A 16,923-nucleotide genomic window follows, 5' to 3' on the forward strand; every position below is an offset into this window, starting at 1 on the left:
GTTGAGAATGTTGATGTGGGTGAAGAACTATATAATAAGAAGAATTTTATGATATATTATAAATAATGTTTTGTAAGAAAATTGTAAATGATAAGAATCAAAATCATTGAAAGTTTGTAAGGATGTATTCAATTTAGAATTTTAATGAATTTTGTAGACTTTTTAAAATAAAAAGTTGTTAAAAGTTTATGAATGTTTTTTATATAGACTTGAGTCTTATAAAGTTTTAAAAAGTTTTGAACGACTCTATGAAAGTCAATCAAAGTTTATTAAAATTTATCATTTTGAAAGTGTTTAAAACTCTACAAAAGTCATGATTGAATACACCTCCGTTAGAGGCGGTTTTGTATTTTTTCATCCATTAAAAATGAAAATAAAATATTATTCCGTACGCTTAGTATTGCATTGCAGACAGTGGCGGTAAGAGCATCCACATCAGTGGATATTATGGAGATAATGTCAGATGAATTATCTTGGGTGGGGATAATAACAAATGTGGGGTGGGGTTATTTATCAAAATATTTGTTCTGCAAAATTGGGGAGAATGCAGAAAAAGAAGAAAAGGAAAGAGAAGAAAAAGGATCGCGCACAGCAGCCTCCCACACGGGCGCGTCAGGCGCGCCGTGTTCGGCGCGCCTGACCCTTTACTTTTTTATTATTTTTTTGTTTTTTAATTTTTGATTTTGATTTTTTTTTATTTTTTTTTCTCCCCTTCCCACATTCTCTCTCCTAATCACTCTTACATTATCTCCCAATTCTCCCCAACCATTGTGGACGCTCTAAGATAGAAAAAAAAAAAAAAGAGGGAGAAAAGTCAAGGAAGACAGCTTCGTTCTCTTTTCTTCTCTGGTCATTTTCCTCAGCAATCAACTCCACTGAAATACATAATTTACATATACATGTATTTGTTTTTGTATTTCCAATTGCATTTGTATATACCCCATTACCCCACCTTCATTTACCAGAAGACCCAGAGTGCATAGATAGAGACACTACTATAGAGGGAGAGAGGAGCTACTCTCAAGATTTGCAAAGTTTTGTTTATTAACTAGAAACAAGGAAAAGAAATCTGAATACCCTTTGTTTTAGAAAGATAGAATTGCGATGAAGAAAGGAGCTTTAGCCCCAAATCTCAAGCTCTCTCTCCCTCCTCCTGATGAAGATAGCCTCTCCAAATTCCTGTACTTCTCTCTCTCTATCTCTCTATTCCTCTGTGTGTTTGTGTTTATGTATACAAATGAGGCTATATATGTATATATATTCTTTTTTTTTTTTTTTTTCCTGGTGAATTCCTTCTTTCTGATCCTTTGATGGGATTACTGTGCTGTGTAGGACTGAATCAGGAACATTTAAGGATGGGGATCTGCTGGTGAACAAAGATGGAGTTCGAATTGTTTCCCAAAAACAAGTTGAACCTGTATGCTTTTTATGAAATTTTTACTTTCATGATTTCATTTTTAGTACAGTGAACTTTTTTTTTTTTTTTTTTTTTTTTTTTTTTTTTTTTTTTTTTTTTTTTTAAATAAATTTTTTGGAGTTGACCTGGTGAATGAGAATTCATTAAACTAGGACTTTTTGAACTGGTGATATGAGAATTCATTAGAGTGATGATACTATTATTTATTTTGGCCTTGTTTGGTAAATGACTGTTGGCCGATAGCTGTTAGCTGATTGTGTTAATAAGAGGGTATTACTAGTTGATAACATTAGCTGTTGTAGAGAAGTGTTTGGTAAATTAGCTGTTAGCTGATAGCTGTTTGATATAATTTTTTTTCTCAAAAAGTTAATTGAAAAAGTTGCTTGGAGTAGCTTTTAAAATTTTAGCATTTTGGAGTTGTAAAAAAGCTAATTAACCAAACACTTATATTGATATTTTAACTAAATCAAACAATTAATAGTGGTCAAATAAGTCAAAATTGGCCTATTAGAACCAGTAGCTTTCAAAAAAAGTCAAAATTGGCCTATAAGCAAATTTTTTACCAAACATGGCCTTTATATAATTTACTTGTTGATATCTATTTAAATATCTGAATTTTGTTCTTTACTTGTTATATAATAGATGTTATTCATTAAGTTTACTATGACCTTGGATTCACATGGCTATACAAAATGTGATGAATGGTTACTTCAACTGCAAATGCTAAAAAAAATTATAATGATGAACTTTCATTGTAATTGTGATGAACAGCTGCTTTGAAGCTCACAATGTTTGGTGAGCATAGGCTTGTGATATAATCAGCCATTGCTACTAGTACTGTGGTTTTGGTTAGATTAGTAATAGCAAAAGACTTATTTTGATTTGATTTGCATTGAAACTATTAGAAGTTACTGATCATTCGTCTTGATTCTTCTTTTAGTCCTCAGTTATACGGCCGTCAGATAATCAGTTATGCTTAGCGGACTTTGAATCTATTAAAGTTATTGGAAAGGGAAATGGTGGGGTTGTGCGACTGGTTCAACACAAGTGGACAGCCCAATTTTTTGCTCTCAAGGTACATACATCATAGCTTCAAGTGGAGTTCTATTATTTTGGTCCCTCAATCATTTTGAAAGTCACTCATGTACTATTTTTTAAAGAGAAAAAAAAGTGACTTTGAAGCATAAAAGATAAAGAATAGGGGAGGTTAAAAGTTGATTTTGATTGTGCATAATATTTGGATGATATCTATGATGCATTCCACAAGCAAAACCTTTAACCTTCCTGTTCTGCCAAAGACCTTGTGGTCGAGCGGCATAACTGTGGCTCTCCTAAATGGGAGGTACCTTGTGGTCGAGCAGCATAATTGTGACTCTCCTAAATGGGAGGTCATAGGTGAGGTTGACTCTTTGTACTTCAGTAGGTTGAGAAAGTATGTATGGACAGATACTACATTGTAACAGAGTCAATAGTACTAAAAAAAAACCTTCCTGTTCTTTGCCTACCTTATTTTGCATTGGCTTTAGATAGTGTTGTCTAAACGGGCAAATGTGATATTTGTAATTTATAAATACCTAACTTTCACTCTTATGTACTTCTATTTGTAACTACGAGTACTTCCCTTGATTTATTACTCTTGTTGCCATCTTGTAAGAAGCCGTTTTGATGCATGTGTTCAGGTTATTCAAATGAATATAGACGAGTCTATTCGCAGGCATATTGCACAGGAACTGAGAATTAATCAGTCATCACAATGCCCTTATGTTGTTGTATGTTACCAATCCTTTTTCGATAACGGTGCCATCTCCATAATCCTGGAGTACATGGATGGTGGATCTCTTGCAGATTTCTTGAAATTAGTCAAAAGAATTCCAGAACCTTATCTTGCTGCTATCTGCAAGCAGGTAGGAAGTGAACCGTTTGTAACTTTAAACTGCAGTGAATCAATCGACTACTACTATTAATATTTGTTTTCCCACATTAACCAGGTACTCAAGGGCTTGTGGTATCTTCATCATGAAAAGCATATCATTCACAGGGACTTGAAGCCTTCGAATTTGCTAATGAATCACAGGGGTGATGTTAAGATAACCGATTTCGGCGTGAGTGTGGTACTAGCGAGCACATCTGGAGCGGCTAATACCTTTGTTGGAACCTACAATTATATGTCGGTGAGTATAATAGGCTGTCCGTATATGCAGTAAAACCTTGTTAGTACTTGCAATTATGTTTGTGAATGAAAAATGTAGGATGAAATGTTGTTTGCAAGATTCCATTGGATATGCTTTCTTTTGCATTGAATCATGATATGCCTGGCACTTTCCTCCAAGTTTCTAATTGTTGGGAGGAGGCCGGTAACCGCGGTAAGGGCCAAGTCCAGCACCATGTGGCTAAGGGGATTGTTGGACTGATGCCGGTAAAGGGCCAAGTCGAACACCATGTGGCTAAGGGGATTGTTGGGCTGATGCCGGTAAAGGGCCAAGTCGAACACCATGTGGCTAAGGGGATTGTTGGGCTGAGGCCGGTAAAGGGCCAAGTCCAACACCCTGACTCTTGAAAATATGTGGCAGTATAAAGAAATAAAGTTGCGCCTTCGTTAGTTTTTGACGTAATAGTAAACGTTTGATCCTAACAAGTGGTATCAGAGCCAGGTCACGGGTTCGGGCCAAGTCCAGCACCATGTGGCTACTAGCTATAGCTTTTGGCTTAGTGGTAAGCACGTGATCCTAACACTAATGATTTGATGCTTAATTGTTTGCTGCAGCCAGAGAGAATTGCTGGAAGCAGCCATGGCTATAGCAGTGACATCTGGAGCCTCGGTTTGGTTTTACTTGAGTGTGCAACAGGTGATTTCCCATATTGCCCACCACAGCCAGAGGAAGGATGGACTAATGTTTATGAACTCATGGAAACTATAGTTGATCAACCAGAGCCTTGTGCACCGTCTGATCAATTTTCTCCACAGTTCTGCTCATTTATCTCTTCATGGTATGTGTCACTGTCAATATTTAAATTTACTTCTCATACATAATATACGCAGTTCCTGGTAATTGTTGGAAGCTGCCCAATTGATCTTTCGATGCCTGTGTTTTTGGTGTTGAAAAATTAGCAGTCGAATGAGGCCATATACAACCCGACCCGGCTAAAAAGGGCCCAAATCGACGAATTGGGCCGTTTTTACGGCTCTAAATATGGGTACTAACTCTCAGTTTCCAATTTTAGTTCAGATGGTTCAGCTCACTCGATAAGCCCGACAACCCGAGGTTTAGGATTAGAGCCAACCCGAACCTGAAAATAAAATAATAATTAACTGACTAGCACAAACCAATAAGCCCGACAACCCAACAGGGCTAGCCCAAAACCGAGCGGGCTAGCCTGATTGACATCCCTAAACACATGCATTTCTCGTTACTCCTGCCAGATTCCTACGTAATTTCTTATGCCCTTGATACTGCACCTTAAGAAGTTAAACGGAACACCTAATTCCACATGTTAACAACACAAATGGACATAGATGATATATCTTGGTTTGGGTTTTAATTGTGCATGATCTTAAATTAGTGTGCAGAAGGACCCGAAGAAGAGACTGTCAGCGAATGAATTAATGGTATTGATAGTACTTTACCTTCACTCTCAAAACCTGTTTTCACTCATTAATTGTTGTAACATATAACGATTGACTGTGATATGCATGCAGAGACACCCTTTCATCACTATGTACGACAATCTGGATATCGATCTTGCAGCTTACTTTACAGCTGTAGGACCTCGACTTGCAGCATTTTGATCTATATATAATTGGTATGTTATCTCCTTATAATCTAGTGGCACCAAGTTGGATTCCCATATGGGAGGTTGTGGGTTCGAGCCTCAGTGGAGGCGGTATTGACTCTTTGTGCTTTAGTAGGTTGAGAAAGTAGTTATGAACAGATACTGCATTGTTACTTCAGTAGAGGCGGTATTGACTCTTTGTGCTTTAGTAGGTTGAGAAAGTAGTTATGAACACATACTGCATTGTAACAGAGTCAGTAACGCTAAAAAAAAATAAAAAATCTAAATCTCCTTATAATCTAAGATTGGGCAATAATGCTCATGGACCAAACCACTAAAAAAAACTAAATCCAATCAATTAGCTACTCTAATTGATGACCTTATAAACTCATTTTCTCTCTTATATTTTCAATGTGGGAATCTCAAAAATACTAGTTTTCCGTATCATCACGATCAACATAGAACTTCACTCTGCATCTTAGATAACCTGAGCGTCACAAATTTGGCTCTGCTGTTTTAGCTATACAGGATCGCACTGCATGTATAGCTCATACTTTCTAGTATCTTGTGTCATATATAGGTATCTTCCCATCTTTTACTTGAATCTCGAAGTACTCATAAAGCGATGCTTGTCTTCAATATTTGTTTGAACCGCCAAGCCTATACAGAAGCTCGTGAAGTGTCTCCCGGCCGCCACTGAGCATTTCGTGCCTCCAATAGTAACTCATCATCTACAACTGGATGCATAAATAAAGAGGTTTTAATTTGGTGAATATCTTTGTTGCATGAACATCGAGTGAGATGAATTTAGAAGAGAACAATGGGAAGTAATTGTGTTGACTCGTGCTAGACAGATGTATGTACTATGTAGACACCCATTTGGAATAATTTTTTTTTTTTTTTTTTTTTCGGTCCCCTGTATGTTTATTTGTAATTTATGTTCTAAGTTCTAACTGCCTGTTAAAGGCAAGCTGTCTACTTATTTGCAAGTGCAATTAGTTGCTTTTATTTCAATTGTGGTCTTAAGCTCTCAGTTCCATGTGAGCAGTAGATGAACTATATTCACTGTGATGATTGATGAACATTTGCTGCAGGGTTCACAATGTATGGTGGATTGAAGTCCATATATTTTAACCCTCCCCACTCCCAATCATTATATTGTAGTCCATTATACATTTATACTCCCTTTGTGGGTTCCTTTTGCATTATTTATTGGTCAAATTAATTTTTTATTATTATTTATTTTTTTAGTAATTATTATTATTATTATTATTATTATTATTATTATTATTATTATTATTATTATTATTGTGTTTAATAGTATTTTAATGTAATTTTTAAATATATAAATTTTATATGTTAGTACTAAACTTAATATTATGAAAAATTAAATTAAAAATAACTTCAGTCAAATTTTGTTAATTAAATTAGACAAATAAAATGGGACTTATCTTTGGCCCCACTCCCAATCATTATACTGTGAATTGATATAAAGATCGTTTTTAGTATTTTGAATGTTCAATTTTAGTATATATTGAATGCTTATTTTTTGAAAATTTATTTTTAGTGTACTAGAGCTTCATTATTTAATATATTATTTAAAAATAAACTTTCAATACATCAATAATAAACATTTAATCTATATATACTATATATAAAAACAAAATCCTGAAATTTTAACTTCCCGCCCAATTCCTAAAAAATCTCTCTTCCTATTAAAATATATTGATTTCTACTTTCTCATTCGTACAATAATTCTGCGTTAAAATTTTATTCTAATATTGTAAAATAGTGTAATACTATCTATACTATACTATATATAAAAACAAAATCCTGAAATTTTAACTTCCAACCCAATTCCTAAAAAATCTCTCTTCCTAATAAAATATATTGATTTCTACTTTCCCATTCGTACAATAATTCTGCGTTAAAATTCTATTCTAATATTATAAAATAGTGTAATACAATTTATACTATATATAAAAACAAAATCCTGAAATTTTAACTTCACGCCCAATTCCATCTATACTATATATAAAAACAAAATCCTGAAATTTTAACTTCCCGCCCAATTCCTAAAAAATCTCTCTTCCTAATAAAATATATTGATTTCTACTTTCCCATTCGTATAATAATTTTGCGTTAAAATTCTATTCTAATATTATAAAATAGTGTAATACAATCTATACTATATATAAAAACAAAATCCTGAAATTTTAACTTTCCGCCCTGTTCCTAAAAAATCTCTCTTCCTAATAAAATATTTTGATTTCTACAATAATTCTGGGTTAAAATTTTATTGTAATATTATAAAATTGTGTAATACTATTCCTATTATAATCTATATCTATTTTATATATCAGTGTTGCAAAAATCGTGTCGCTGTCCGCGGCGAGGAAGGCCGGAATAGGCCTCCTCAGCGGCCGCCTCGCCGGATGAACCGGCCTTTAATTTTTGTTTTTTTTTTTTGTTTTTTTTTTTGTTTTTTTTTAAAGTTGTAAAGTGTCAAAAGTTCGGCAAGACATAACTTTTGACTCCGTTGTCCGTTTTGGACAAATGTTTTTTTGAAATCGCGTATTTTTTCAAGATCTATCCACCGCAAACAGCCGTAGGCGGTTTGGCCCACCAATTTCTAAAAAAAAAAAATACTTTATTAAAGAGTTTCTAAGAAAAAACTATGAGAACCTTATGTTTTATTAATGAATTTTTAAAATTTTTAATTAAACAATTGTCCCGTGCATTATTTAATAATCTTTCTTTGTAATTGGTCAAATTATTTAATTATGGTAAATTTGGGAATAATTAATGATGGTAATAGAAATCCTAGAAGAATATAGAATTGAACAATATTAATTATTGTTATATTATTATTGTGACTCACGGAATACAAGAGTTAATGCCATTTTTGGTCCTAGACTTATTGGGGCATTGACACTTTTAATCCTCCATAATAAAAATTGCCACTTAGTAGCCACTGTTATTGATCGTTGGACAGTTTTGATCCTCCGTCAATGGCGCCGTTTGTTAACCGTGAATTAGAAGGGTTTTCTGTCTTTTTATGTTCTAATCCTTGTATTTCTCCATCCATTAGTCATTGCTACATCTATTTCTTCAAATTGAGGTTATCCGCTTCAGTCCTTTCTAACATTAAGAAACCATCTTCACCCAACTAACAATCACGAATTTTACATTTGACATCAATCTCAAGATAATGGAAACAAGTGCAGTTGGAATAGAAAGGACGTTAATCCATGCTTGTGCAAATTTTGTCGAGCGTACAACATAACTAGCAAAGTCAGGAGTATCACCCAACCCCTCCCTTAACCTTTCTGCATCAACTATAATAGGTATGCCCCTACTCTTTGCCTCCTGCACTACAATCGAAGCAGTCTCATGCAGCCTTCCATCTAAGTAGACAATATTTACTCCAAGCGCTGAAGACAATTTTGATTTGGGTATGTAGACCCTCAGATATCATGGGTGGATATCCTGGAGTGAAAATGCACGTGCGAGTTTTTTTTTTTTGGTTGTCAACAATGACATATGTGAATGGTGAGTTTCCTCCTTTGGACACCACCATAAAAGATGTATCAACACCATCCCTTTCAAGCTCATCAAGTATTCTTTCGCCATGCGAGTCATCAGCAACCTTAGATATGATCCTTGGATTAAGACCAAGACGAATTTTATCATCCGGATTTTATCAAAGCATTGCCAGTGTTACCAACTCCTTGAACCTCAAAGCTGGTGCTCCGAATTTTATCATCCGGGTTGGGGAATGAAGCTACAGCAGCCAGGAAGTCAACACCGGCCATTCCAACACCTCAGACAATGCGATTTTTGGGGAGCGGCGGATTCCACATTTTCAGGTTGAAACTTCAATGAATTTCAGGTAGAATAACAGAGTTTTTGAGGTTGTGCACCAAGTAGTTGTGGTCAGAGAGAGAGAGAGAGAGAGATGGGAAGGATATTTGTGGTCAATATGGAAGGGAGGACTTACAGGTGCAAATTCTACATCACGCCATCTACAACTACAACTGCTATTTACCATAGGAGGGTTCGCCGACCTGCTGCCCTCTCTGCTTCGCCGGAACAAAAAACCACCGGTGAAGGCCCCAACCTCGCCGAATATGTTGCTGCACCGCCAGATCTGCCTTACTGGTCCGTCGCCGGAAGGAGTTACTGCCTCGTATGCTCGCCGCCGTACCCACAACTCGCTGGAGAAGAACCTCGCTGTTACTCACTACCGACGGTTACTACTTAGCCGCCAAGTCTTGCCATCTCGCCTCACAGGAGTCACAGCAGCGCGGGTCTAAACAAGATTAGAAGAATAAGACATAAAAAGACAGAAAAGCCCTTCTAATTCACGGTCAACAAACGGCTTCATTGACGGAGGATCAAAACTGTCCAATGACCGATAACAGTGTCTACTAATTAAGTGACAATTTTTATTATGGAGGATGAAAAGTGTCAATGTCTCAATAAGTCTAGGACAAAAAATGGCATTAACTCCGGAATACAATACAAGAATATTTAATTATGGTTATATTATTATTGTGCCTCACGACCATTACATACTAACAATACTTGAAAAGAAACTAATAATAATAATAATAATAATAATAATAATAATAATAATAATAATAATAATAATAATAATAATATAATATAAGTGGTAATAATAATATCTAAAAGTAATTAAGTGTTAATAATAATAGTAAGAATATTAACGTAAGAGTTGTAACATAGAATAAATTGTAATAATTAATAACTATAGTCTAGGATTAAATTTGGAATTGTCAGGAAAGATAAACGACCTCTGGTGAAATTAACTCTTAAATAATTATATATCGATTTAAATATTCTTAATATATTACAACAATTCCATTCCGTGCATCGCACGGGTGAAAATACTAGTATATTAAAAATGAAAACTTATTAGTGATTCATATTACAATGTAGACCATCGTTAAGAGTATAATTTGCCCCCTTTTCACTCCAAAGACTATTCAATCATTATCCTATAGACCATAAAAACGGTACATTTTTAAAATACTAAAGTACATTATTTTATATATTATCAAATAATGTACATTTAGTACACAAATAATGTAATTTTAGTATATTAAAATTATATTTTATATTTATGGTCCACACAATACAACAAATTAAAAGTACATTTTCAATTTACTAAAAACACAATATTTGTGTATGTTAAGTACATTATTTAAATAATAAAAATACATTACTTTATATATTATCAAATAATGTACATTTAGTACACAAATAATATACGTTTAATATATTAAAAATATAGTTTGTAATTATGGTTCACATAGCGTTCTCTAGATTATATTACATATACAAATTTTCTGACTTAATTGGAGTTTCTAAACTTTTGTTTTTTTCTTGACAATTCAAAATCTGCATATTTTGTCTATGCCTAATTTTAATTAAAAAAAAAAAAACCCCAGACTTCAATTGAGAAAGATGCCCCATTGGCTTCTCTATAAAATATGCAGTCTATATTGATGAGTTAAACTGTTACAGCAGTGGACATATAGCAAAGCAAAATGTCATATCCATATATTAATATAATAAAGAATAGAAGGCTGAGTATCTCAGAGCACAAGGATTTCTTGCAAAAGCATGTTTAAGGTTTTGACCAAACATTTCCCTAAAAATGTTTATTGTCAAAACACTTTAATATCATACTACAAATTCTGCAACCTTGGCCTGCATAAACAAGGGGGCTGGATTCTGCAAATATTCCCAGCAATATATGAGAGCTGATTGAGAGACTGTTCAACATTACACTTTCTTCTTGAACTTCCTCTGTGCTTTCAAGTCCACCACAATAACAGAGATATTGTCTTGGCTTCCCCTCTGGAGCGCGATTCTCGTCAGGTACTGTGCTGCATCTTGAGCGGCAGGATCACTGGCGGCGGCGTCGCCTCTTTCTTTAGACGGGGCGGCGTCGCCTCTTTCTTTAGACGGGGTGCCGCCATTCTTTTTGTGCCAGAGGAGGATTCTTCTCCTTGCCACATCACACACTTCCTCATTGCCCATCACATCCCAGAGACCGTCACTCGCTAAAATAAGGCACTCGTCTTCTTTCGCCCGAGGGGTGAATGTCATTTCTGGTTCCGGGATTACATATGGCCTCAAATATCTGTCACCTGCACACAATTCAAGATGATAAAACACAAAACAAACATTGTATATACCAAGCAACCAAATCATTGGTTTCATGAATTATGGTTGTTATATTCTAAGATTGGATTCAGGCTCTGATACCATGTTATTATATAAGAAGTGGGCTATAATCATGGTTGCAGTAGGCGCTAGGCGTTAGTCGGACGGTAGAGTAGCGCTTAGCGCCTAGACGGCTTAGGCGGGCCGCCCGCCCATGCGGCAAACTAAAAAAAAAAATAATGCACGTGTGGGTGTATATATATATAATGGAAAAAATCTCATGGTTGCAGTAGGCGCTAGGCGCTAGTCGGGCGGTAGAGTAGCGCTTAGTGCCTAGACAGCCTAGGCGGGCGCCTATGCGGCAAACTAAAAAAAAAAAATAATGCACGTGGCCGAGCTGACCGGGTTAACTCGGCCGAAGATTTTTGCAAAAGTGGCTATAATGCACAGGAGTCAAACACACTATAACATTGAATCCAATAAATTAATTATTCTAACCCATGACCTTATAAACTCATAAGTTCTCTCTTATATTTTCAATGTGGGACTCTTAACAATCGTTATATCAACAAAGTATAAATCTCATTCCTCGTGCAGACATCCGGTCCGGATGAGCTTTTGATTTGACAGCGGAACTTTTTAGATATCGAGCTACAAGATGATGACTTTTTGAAGCTAATAAAGTTGAGACTCAGAGAGTGGAACATACCAATGGATCTTGAAACTGCAAGGACACCTGATACGCGATGCCCATCCCAATTAATGACTTTGCCTCCTAAAGCTTCTATTCTTGAATACTCATCTTCTCTATTTGGCTGCAAAAGAAAATATTAAGATATCAGGAAATGCCCCAGAAAACAAAACACATTTAAAAGAAGAACAATTACTCTAGGCAATGATGTTACTTTGTGATCAATGGACAGTGGCACGGGTGATTTTCCCCGGCAGAGGACAGCCCTTGAATCACCGCAGTTGGCAACGATTATATGCGTGGGACAAACAATTGAAACTACAGCCGTAGATCCAACTGCTTCGGGAGCAATAGGATCAACAACACCAGACTCGAAACCATTGTCACTTCGGGATATCCCTCCAACCTCATCGTCAACTTTTCGGAAGCAACTGAACAAAGCCTTTTCCCATTGTTCCTTCCAATTACTGCCATTGCTTTCAATGTGCAAATCCTCCTCCCGAGTGTGCAGCTCCTCGGTTAACGCTAGATGGAACCGTTCACGGCAATAATTAGCAACCTGCAATATAGTTGTGCCATGAAGGGTCAAGTCCAGCAATTGGTGGCTAGGGGGATTGTTGGGCAGAGGCCCATGAAGGGTCAACTCCAGCAATTGGTGGCTAGGGGGATTGTTGGGCAGAAGCCCATGAAGGGTCAAGTCCAGCAATTGGTGGCTAGGGGATTATTGGGCGGAGGCCAGTGGCACCCTGCCTCTCGAAAATGTGGTGATATATAAGGAAATAAAGTTGTGTCTTTGGTATGAGCTATAGCTTTTGGCGTAGTGATAAACTCTTGATTAACACTAGTAATTAGATGTTCGGATAGATGTACCTGACAGCCTCCGTGCCCATCAAAAACCCCATAAAAGTGTGCTAGGGGATTTCGAGCCATTGCATTAGTGTCGGGGACATGGATTTGCATTCGAGAAGGGATTCCCGAAAACCTTGGTAGAGCTACAGCAGAATCTTCCATTTCCATCCTCTTCCCACGGATTGATACAAGTCCCCAGAGAGGAGGTGTGGAATCAAAACCAATACATTGCTTCCCACCATTCACCGAATAGGACTTGTTTATGCTAAGAACTGCACCGTTATTAGGTGAAGTGGCCCCAGAATTGGCCTCTATGGCTCCTTCACATTCCTTCTCAGACACGAAGCTACTTCCATTTCTTTCAGAGCAAGAAGAAATACTGCCCGCTAACTTGCCACTAGTCGGTGACATCAAACCATTGTCTCTAGAGTTTTGACCTATTTTAGCGTCACTAATAACCAGACATATTCCATTTCCACGCACCTTTGATAACAACATTTCTCCTCCTCCTCGAATTTCATCATTGTCATAACCTCGTGTATCATCGAACCTATCTCTTGGAACTCTACGATTGTCGCACATCATACTACCATTACCAATCGACACCAAAGACAACTTGGTTGTGTATGCCACGAGCTCGAGTCCACTAATATTCGTACGGGAAGGCAGCCCTGATTCATCATATATCACACGATTTCCGGGCTTGTAATGCACAGCAATTGTTGGAGATCCCTCCTCCATTCAATCTTCTCCTTGGCTAAACTTTATACCTCCCACCTGATATATAGTTGCGTATGTCAAGCCTCGTAATTATACAACCCGAAGTCAACATAGATTGGGGGGTTCTTTCAAAAGTTAAGTGTCCAAGAATCCTTAAGATGCCACTGTCCTTGTAATCAAGGGAATTCAACAATCGAATACGTAAGTGACGAGAGGCTTAGCTCAACTATGTATCCAATACATTGGGAATTCGGATCTAAACTCGATTTCAATGGGAATCAAACATATGCCAAAATTATTACACAGAACAGCATTCAGCATCTTCTGAGCTTCTATTCCCACTTATATTCTCACTAGCTCCTATCCAAAACCCACCAAAAAAGTCCCAATCCAGAATCTCTTTTACTCCAATTAATTAAAGAACCAAAACCAAGTCAATATGCAGTGGCCACTGCTTCTCTGATACACAAAGCATATAACTTTATCCAAGAGAACTCTGAATCACAAATCTCAGATATCAAACAACTGACCCAAAAAATGCCAAGTTCAAGATTAACACACACACACACACAATCTCATAAACCAAAAACAGCCCAAGTACTCCAAATGAATATAAAGAGAGCCCTTTTTCTCTCTATAACAAAAAGACCCAATCTTTGATCAACACTCATGTATATTGTTCAGTAGGACCTACAGTATAATCAATAATCAAATTGCATAAACAAACAAATAAAGAAAGAAAGAAAAGAAAACCTCAGGAATGCATTAAACCCATTAATTAGTGGTGAAAAGCTGTGGAGAAACTAACCCAAATCATACAAGGAAAAAAATGGTGACTTAATGAAGTTGCTTACCGTTTTGAAATGGTGCATTAGTGGAACCCAAGAAAGTACACCTCCAACAAACAACCTAGTTTACTAATCAATGAATCCCAAGCCAAACAACAAATTAAAAAAAAAAAAAAAAGAAAGAAAGAAAGAAAAAACACAACCCAAAAACACAGGGAGGGAGGGAGAGAGAGATAGAAAGCAGAGGCGAAAGGGGGTGTGAATGTGTTGATGTGTCAAGAAAATATGCTAAGGTGGGTCCCGGGAGGGGGACAGGTGTCCGAGCAGGTGGCGGGTAGGCAAGGGGGGGAGTACCATGTTTCTTGTTTTCTTGATCTTTGACGTCTGCCTTTTTCTTGCGGTGAGATGATGATGATCTTTAATGCTTTCGGGTGAAAATTTTGTGGGGCCCAGATGAGCGCTATCGCGCCACGTTTCAAACCGAGAGATATTATCTCATGCTTTTCTATGTGGGCCCGTTCGGTGTGACGTTACGTTGTTTACGTGTCTATAATCGACTCGACTACTTTTTTAGTTTTTATTTGTGCTTTTCTTCTCTTTTCTTTTCTCCCGCCGCAACACTGTTTGAGTTTTTTTTTTTTTTTTTTTTTTTTTTTTTTTTTTTTTTTTTTTTAAATCAAATACGGAGTAATATATATATTTTTTTAGATCAAAAAGGTAGGGGTAACCCAATAATAGAGGTTTAAGCGGTAGCAAGGCGCCAAATGGGGATACCATATTGGTCGTCATCTAGCCTACTAATAAGGTCAACAGGAGGGGTATCAAAAATTGACGTTCGTTGCTGTCCATCATGAAGCTTAAAGACACTGTCGGCCAATTGGTTTTGGTCCCTCGAAATAAGGGCCAGGTGCCAAGAACCCAAGGATTCCAGCTCCTTTTTGCATGCATGGAGGATGTTGCTTGCAATGGCGCTAACCTCAGAGCTACAGTTGACAGCCTCCACAATGCGTTTTGAATCACTCTCAAAGCAGGTATGCGAACTTCCAAGCAACTTAGCGAACTGGATTCCCTTGAGTAAAGCCCATGCTTCGGCCACATCGGGTGGAACATAAGCCAATGGAGTATGAGAAGCCCTTGATCCAATTGCCTTGGTCATCTCTAGCTACTCCGCCTCAGGAAGCTTTGGACGAGATAGTATCGCAACATCCATCTACATTGATTTTGATTCAACCTGCTGGCGGCTTATTCCCACGAAGGAGTTTCCACGAGTGCGAGGCAGAGCCAAAATGGATGCCCTTGTCATTCCCGAAAGCTCTGCCAACTTCCGTGATTTGTGTCTGTATAAGGAAGTTCTTTTGTCTTATATCGGTAGTTGAGTTGTTGAAGGTTCTATCGTTCCTCCACAGCCACAGTTTCCATGCCGTGATGGCAAACAGGACACGGGAGATATGTAGTTGATTGCCAGGCAGTATACCTCGAATACCAGCGTTAAACCATTCTTCAAAAGGCCTCGTCTGGTCATCGTTATGGCCTGGTAAGACAGAGAGCCATACCATTTTAGCTTCAGGGCAAAGACGAAGGATGTGTTCAGTTGATTCCTCATTACTGCCGCAGGCTGGGCAAACAGAACAGTTCGTGAGGCCGCGTTTCTTCTTGTTGACATTTGACATAATGCGATCATGCCTGGCTAACCAGAGAAAGGTTTGTATTTTGCTGGGAATCTTGAGTTTCCAGATGTTGCTCCATGCTTGAGTGGGGGTAGGAGAAACGAAGTCTGTACATAGATCATAGGCAATTTTAGTTGAGAAGTTGGAAGAGCCATCATCCCCCCAGCCGATGGTATCACTCTCGTAGTCATCTTCACACAAGATAATAGTAGATAGGCGCTTGATGATGCTTGACGGCAGAGTATTACCAATCTTGTCCCGATCCCAACCAATGCCTGGTAGCCAGTAATCCGCAACAGGGGCATAGAGTTCCGGTAGTGGTAAGCGGGGAGAAGCAAGATCATATAGGGGCCGATGGCCAAGCCATGCATCCATCCAAAACTTGGTGTTCCTGCCGTTTCTGATTAATATCTTAGAGCCTCTGACTATAGTTGGTATTGCCTTGATAATCCCTTCCATACGTTTGACATGTTGGGCTTAGAATTCCATAGCTTAGGATCAGAAGGGTGGATGTTGTACTTCGCCCTTAGGATATTGGCCCATAGACAGTCTTCCCCTGTTAAGATCCTCCAGCCTAGTTTAGCGAGGTGTGCGGTATTTGTTTCCTTGAGTCTGCGAATTCCCAGGCCACCATGGTCTTTAATCTGCGTAACCAGGTCCCAGGACACAAGGTTGCATTTCCTGGCATTGTCTGAGCCATCCCAGAGGAAGGCTCGAAACAGTTTTTCCAGCTAGTTTACAACACCTAGTGGCAGTAGTGTGGATTGCATAGTATACTGAGGAATGGCGGTTAAGACCGATTGAATGAGGACCTTTATGCCTGCA

At 37.6% G+C, this 16,923-nt stretch overlaps 2 protein-coding genes across 4 annotated transcripts; one reads left to right on the forward strand and one right to left on the reverse strand.

The window, feature by feature from the left end:
* The first annotated feature begins 786 nt into the window (after window positions 1-786).
* On the forward strand, window positions 787-6,224 carry LOC109169011 (mitogen-activated protein kinase kinase 2-like). 2 transcript variants are annotated; one of them, XM_019317900.1, is made up of 9 exons: window positions 787-1,181; window positions 1,333-1,417; window positions 2,358-2,492; window positions 3,097-3,321; window positions 3,406-3,588; window positions 4,182-4,405; window positions 4,979-5,024; window positions 5,115-5,218; window positions 5,750-6,224. In XM_019317900.1, exons 1-8 carry the CDS (start codon window positions 1,105-1,107, stop codon window positions 5,202-5,204), a joined length of 1,065 nt encoding a protein of 354 aa, XP_019173445.1. In that variant the 5' UTR covers window positions 787-1,104; the 3' UTR covers window positions 5,205-5,218; window positions 5,750-6,224. The 2 variants fall into 2 exon arrangements, with proteins under 2 accessions (XP_019173445.1, XP_019173444.1); XM_019317899.1 differs by having other exon boundaries at window positions 5,769-6,224.
* A 4,525-nt stretch (window positions 6,225-10,749) lies between these two features.
* On the reverse strand, window positions 10,750-13,727 carry LOC109169010 (probable protein phosphatase 2C 50). 2 transcript variants are annotated; one of them, XM_019317898.1, is made up of 5 exons: window positions 13,297-13,688; window positions 12,945-13,173; window positions 12,289-12,633; window positions 12,093-12,198; window positions 10,750-11,367 (listed from the first exon to the last, which is right to left on the reverse strand). In XM_019317898.1, exons 1-5 carry the CDS (start codon window positions 13,662-13,664, stop codon window positions 11,000-11,002), a joined length of 1,416 nt encoding a protein of 471 aa, XP_019173443.1. In that variant the 5' UTR covers window positions 13,665-13,688; the 3' UTR covers window positions 10,750-10,999. The 2 variants fall into 2 exon arrangements, with proteins under 2 accessions (XP_019173443.1, XP_019173442.1); XM_019317897.1 differs by having other exon boundaries at window positions 12,945-13,727.
* Between the last annotated feature and the right edge of the window lie 3,196 nt (window positions 13,728-16,923).

This window comes from Ipomoea nil, unplaced genomic scaffold (genome assembly GCF_001879475.1).
Source record: "Ipomoea nil cultivar Tokyo-kokei standard unplaced genomic scaffold, Asagao_1.1 scaffold3238, whole genome shotgun sequence".
In the NCBI taxonomy this organism is placed as follows: Eukaryota; Viridiplantae; Streptophyta; class Magnoliopsida; order Solanales; family Convolvulaceae; genus Ipomoea; species Ipomoea nil.